At 40.2% G+C, this 6329-nt stretch overlaps 1 protein-coding gene across 1 annotated transcript in view; it reads right to left on the bottom strand.

Moving 5' to 3' along the window:
• Positions 1 to 5824, bottom strand: part of mtnr1al (melatonin receptor type 1A like) — a 43399-nt gene extending 37575 nt beyond the window's left edge. Inside the window, exon 1 of the mRNA XM_072395137.1 lies at positions 5533 to 5824. Coding sequence (XP_072251238.1) covers positions 5533 to 5824 — 292 coding nt within the window. The remainder of the gene's footprint in view (positions 1 to 5532) is intronic.
• Between the last annotated feature and the right edge of the window lie 505 nt (positions 5825 to 6329).

Here is a 6329-nt window from a genome sequence, read left to right on the forward strand (position 1 = left end):
TGTCCAGGGGGGGCTGTCCTCTGCCTCTGAAAAGGTTGGCCTCGGCATCAGACTGATTCTAATTGATTTCCAGCAGGACACAGATTGTAGTTTCAGGGACAGCAAATGAGTTTAATTCGGTGAGTTTGGGCAGCGAGCCAAGATCCAGCAACGCTGAAGACAAAGCCGTCCCTCCTCCGATTCCTGAGCTCAAACTCTGACATATTTGCCTGTTTGAATGCAAACAATTACAGCTTTAAGTCTCATCCCAGCAGATTTATATCCCAGGTGTTGTTGTGCAGTTATGAATAAAGGCTCTGCTGCGCTCACATGATGCACCGCTGGAGTTTACAGATGATCTGATCATGCATCTTCGATTGAGTAGAACATGGGTGAAAATAGAAGAGGGGAAAGCAACACAACGGGGGGAATAATTCACCAGTTAGGAGCTGAACTGAGGAGATGAAGGGAGGAAAGGGAGAGTGATGTAAAGGAGTGGAGAGTCACTGAAAAGGGAGAAAAATAGGACATAAAGGGGAGCTGAGGAGAAGAAGAGTCTTAACGGGATGAATCAAATAGGACAAGAAAGGCAGGAAAGGAGAGGAGAAGAATTGGAAAAGCAGGAGATGGATGGAAAAGAGATGGAGTAAGTGATGAATAAGGGGAAGAAAGGGGGGCAAAAGATAAGAGAAGACAGAAAGGAAGAGGAGATCTATGAGACCGAGGTGAACAATTCATCACGTTTTCCAGCTCTGGGATTACATTCCAGATCAGGGATTCCAGGAATCCGCAGTGATGGAAAGAGACGGAGAACGAATGGGTGATAAGTTTAGGGCAGCTGGAGGCGAGCTGGACATGCTAATCCATCTCATCTCATCCATCCTACAAGGCTGGAGCTCTGCAGCATGACGGGACGACTGGAAGCTGCAGATTTAGGCTCTGAGGTGACAGAGCTGATAGAAACCCTGTAAAAACTCCTTCATTTCACTCTCTGCATTTCCTAGGTTCTTAATTCTGTGTTGTTATGATCTTATCTCTTCACAGAGAACATTTTCAGCCAGTTTAAGTTCAAGCAACTGCTGTGTTAAAACCATAAAAGGTGTGAAAAAACGGGCATGAAGGTCAGATTAAACTGCTTTTCAATACTTCTACTTTCACATAAAACAGGTGAAAAACAGGTAAAAACATTCACTTTTCAGCCACCTTCCATCCAATATAAGCGACTGTTTACATTATTATAAAACACCCAGATTTATTCAGATCTGTTTTGTCTTCTTTTGCTTTATTCAGCATTTCGTGTCTTTCTTTTTCAGTCAAAATAAGAAGATAATCTTCCCATCGGCCTCTAAAAGGGGGGACATTTCCTGTCAGATATTGTTCTGTGTGGAGTGTCGAAATGAGGCAGGATCAGGGAGGAGATGTGACCTTTGCAAAGCATCAGGTGGATTCTTCGGATCTGCCAGCTTCTCTGTTTTAGTCCTGCTGGAGGTCAGAGTTTCCTAAAAAGGTGTGAACACAGAGCAGCTGTGCAGCTCACACTTTTAAGCCCTTCCACCTCTTATCAATAAGAAAATGTATATTTTATTAAATATTTAGGCCCTTTTCAGATCACACTCACACTTTTAAGCCCTTCCACCTCTTATCAATAAGAAAATGTATATTTTATTAAATATTTAGGCCCTTTTCAGATCACACTCACACTTTTAAGCCCTTCCACCTCTTATCAATAAGAAAATGTATATTTTATTACATATTTAGGCCCTTTTCAGATCACACTCACACTTTTAAGCCCTTCCACCTCTTATCAATAAGAAAATGTATATTTTATTACATATTTAGGCCCTTTTCAGAGCACACTCACACTTTTAAGCCCTTCCACCTCTTATCAATAAGAAAATGTATATTTTATTACATATTTAGGCCCTTTTCAGATCACACTCACACTTTTAAGCCCTTCCACCTCTTATCAATAAGAAAATGTATATTTTATTAAATATTTAGGCCCTTTTCAGATCACACTCACACTTTTAAGCCCTTCCACCTCTTATCAATGAGAAAATGTATATTTTATTAAATATTTAGGCCCTTTTCAGATCACACTCACACTTTTAAGCCCTTCCACCTCTTATCAATAAGAAAATGTATATTTTATTAAATATTTAGGCCCTTTTCAGATCACACTCACACTTTTAAGCCCTTCCACCTCTTATCAATGAGAAAATGTATATTTTATTACATATTTAGGCCCTTTTCAGAGCACACTCACACTTTTAAGCCCTTCCACCTCTTATCAATGAGAAAATGTATATTTTATTAAATATTTAGGCCCTTTTCAGATCACACTCACACTTTTAAGCCCTTCCACCTCTTATCAATAAGAAAATGTATATTTTATTAAATATTTAGGCCCTTTTCAGAGCACACTCACACTTTTAAGCCCTTCCACCTCTTATCAATGAGAAAATGTATATTTTATTAAATATTTAGGCCCTTTTCAGAGCACACTCACACTTTTAAGCCCTTCCACCTCTTATCAATAAGAAAATGTATATTTTGTTAAATATTTAGGCCCTTTTCAGATCACACTCACACTTTTAAGCCCTTCCACCTCTTATCAATAAGAAAATGTATATTTTATTAAATATTTAGGCCCTTTTCAGATCACACTCACACTTTTAAGCCCTTCCACCTCTTACCAATGAGAAAATGTATATTTTATTAAATATTTAGGCCCTTTTCAGATCACACTCACACTTTTAAGCCCTTCCACCTCTTATCAATAAGAAAATGTATATTTTATTAAATATTTAGGTCCTTTTCAGATCACACTCACACTTTTAAGCCCTTCCACCTCTTATCAATAAGAAAATGTATATTTTATTAAATATTTAGGTCCTTTTCAGAGCACACTCACACTTTTAAGCCCTTCCACCTCTTATCAATAAGAAAATGTATATTTTATTAAATATTTAGGCCCTTTTCAGATCACACTCACACTTTTAAGCCCTTCCACCTCTTATCAATAAGAAAATGTATATTTTATTAAATATTTAGGCCCTTTTCAGATCACACTCACACTTTTAAGCCCTTCCACCTCTTATCAATAAGAAAATGTATATTTTATTACATATTTAGGCCCTTTTCAGATCACACTCACACTTTTAAGCCCTTCCACCTCTTATCAATGAGAAAATGTATATTTTATTAAATATTTAGGCTCTTTTCAGATCACACTCACACTTTTAAGCCCTTCCACCTCTTATCAATGAGAAAATGTATATTTTATTAAATATTTAGGCCCTTTTCAGATCACACTCACACTTTTAAGCCCTTCCACCTCTTATCAATAAGAAAATGTATATTTTATTAAATATTTAGGCCCTTTTCAGATCACACTCACACTTTTAAGCCCTTCCACCTCTTATCAATGAGAAAATGTATATTTTATTAAATATTTAGGCCCTTTTCAGAGCACACTCACACTTTTAAGCCCTTCCACCTCTTATCAATGAGAAAATGTATATTTTGTTAAATATTTAGGCCCTTTTCAGAGCACACTCACACTTTTAAGCCCTTCCACCTCTTATCAATAAGAAAATGTATATTTTATTAAATATTTAGGCCCTTTTCAGAGCACACTCACACTTTTAAGCCCTTCCACCTCTTATCAATGAGAAAATGTATATTTTATTAAATATTTAGGCCCTTTTCAGATCACACTCACACTTTTAAGCCCTTCCACCTCTTATCAATGAGAAAATGTATATTTTATTAAATATTTAGGCCCTTTTCAGATCACACTCACACTTTTAAGCCCTTCCACCTCTTATCAATAAGAAAATGTATATTTTATTAAATATTTAGGCCCTTTTCAGAGCACACTCACACTTTTAAGCCCTTCCACCTCTTATCAATAAGAAAATGTATATTTTGTTAAATATTTAGGCCCTTTTCAGATCACACTCACACTTTTAAGCCCTTCCACCTCTTATCAATGAGAAAATGTATATTTTATTAAATATTTAGGCCCTTTTCAGATCACACTCACACTTTTAAGCCCTTCCACCTCTTATCAATGAGAAAATGTATATTTTATTACATATTTAGGCCCTTTTCAGATCACACTCACACTTTTAAGCCCTTCCACCTCTTATCAATAAGAAAATGTATATTTTATTAAATATTTAGGCCCTTTTCAGAGCACACTCACACTTTTAAGCCCTTCCACCTCTTATCAATAAGAAAATGTATATTTTATTACATATTTAGGCCCTTTTCAGAGCACATAAGTGATATAACATACATGCTATGAGATCAGAGATGATGATGGCACCTCTGTGCTTTTTTTCCTTTTTACAAGCAGCTGTAAGAATAAAATCTCCTCTCGGGGGTTAATAAAGTGCTGTTTTATTCGGACTTTCGGGGCAGACCTGCTTTACGGCAGAGATGTAAGTGTGAGTTGCTGAATGGGAGTCACTGCACGCCGCCTTCAGCTGCACACGCTCTTCAGAGTGCAGCCTCCTGCTGATCTGCATCAACAGCGATGGGGTTAAGTACTTCACTAAGTGCCACTTCGTTGGAGCCTTCCAGGGGAAGACGCAGTCTTAGCTGCTTTTGTTAACTCTGACCTTTCACAAACAAGCTCCTCTCACCTTTTTTTCTTTTGGACTGGAGTGAACTGATTCTTTTCCCTTATTTCTGCAGCTGTGCATTAAGTCTCCTCACTCCCACAGTACAAAAGTTCAGACACTGAAGAAGAAGAGGAAGGTTTGATCCTCACTAAACACTTTTAATGTGGTGTTTTCTGCTTCAGATGGTGCTGCTGGAGTCATTTCCTCTCTGTGTGCACGTCTGATGAGTGTTTGTGTTCTTTTGTGGTCCTGAAAACATGTCATTCACATCAGAAAAGGGTTCAATCGTCAATTACAGTGATTCACCAGCTATGACTCGACTCAGAGCTGCTCCAGAAGTCTGATACTAAACGCTGTCAGACCTGATGGGGATAATTTATCTGTCAGAGTTGCATTTTTCCAAAAGGACAGCATGTCATGCAGCTGTGTGAGTCTGCAGCAGTCAAACATGGGTGGGTTATCTCCTCAGGTCTCTCAGCAGGACAGAAAAAGTTGCAGAGCATGAAATCCTGCAGGACAACATCTCCACCTCCTCTGTCCAGCTGACCACCTCCTTTACAGAATGATTCTTATCATGTTAGTTTTGACAGGAAACGCTTCAGATATTCAGTTTTCTTCCAGAAATGCAGACAGAAGTGTGACATATTAACTCTATTCCAGTTTTATTATGTATATTTTTCTGTTTCACCACAAAAGGTTTGCCTTTTTTGAGGGTAATAATTATTCCTGCATGATCTAATGTAATAATTAGAAATAATTCTGTTATTTTAAACTATATTCATTCATAAAGTAGGTTAAAAAGAATCCCTGATAAAAAGTTAAAATACACAAGCATTTGTCACACCTTTCAGCTCATTCTGTTCACTTTAATTAAAAAAATATCTCTCCTGCTGATCAGGCCACCAAATTAAAACCCACGAACCTGCTTTCCTGAGTTTCCTGTTCCTGAACACGGACACGATGACCAGCAGGTTCCCGATAACATCCACCACGATGGTCGTGATCAGGACGCCGGCCAGCAGTGTCAGCACCCAGGGGAAGGACTGGTACTGCTGGCCCGGGGCCCCCTCCTCCCCTCCTGGCGTGGAGTTACGGGGCTCCAGGGTCCCTTCCACCGAGGTGGGCTCATGGCCCTCCAGGGACATCAGTTGCGGAAGGTGCCGCGGGTCGACGAGTCGCATCGGGTCGTGGCGGAAGCTCGGTCCATTCAGCATAACGCATGGAGGTCAGACTCGGCGCACCCAAGAGCCGTGCGCATGGAGGCGCGCAGTGGTCCCCGTGGCAAATCGTCCTTTAAGCACCCGGATTTTCAAAGAAGGCATAGCAGAACATTTCGTTGGGATTTGCTTAGTTCTGTCTGTGGTTTTCCCCGCTGGGCACCTGTACAGGTCCTCTCATCGGTGCTGATTCAGGGACAGCAGACGCGCCAAGCATCCCCACAGACTATCAACTGTTCCCCCATTTCAGCTGGAAAATAAACGCGGGAAGCTGCTCGTGTCACCCGCTTTCTCTGCCCACCCGTGTCCTTTTGGCGCAGCTGGAGCGATGTTTCCACTCCGATGCTTCATTCACAAATCCGCTCCGCTCGTCCTGACCCCAGCTTCGGTCCTTTCCGGAGGCCGTTCCGCCTGTCACTCCGCGGGCTTCTCGATCATTCGCGCAAGGAAGGCAACTGAGCATCTGAGTCCGTGTGGAGGACGTTTACGCGCCTTAAAGCGT

The sequence above is a fragment of the Leuresthes tenuis genome, unplaced genomic scaffold (genome assembly GCF_036924035.1).
Source record: "Leuresthes tenuis unplaced genomic scaffold, fLeuTen1.0.hap1 SCAF_11, whole genome shotgun sequence".
NCBI classification, from domain to species: Eukaryota; Metazoa; Chordata; class Actinopteri; order Atheriniformes; family Atherinopsidae; genus Leuresthes; species Leuresthes tenuis.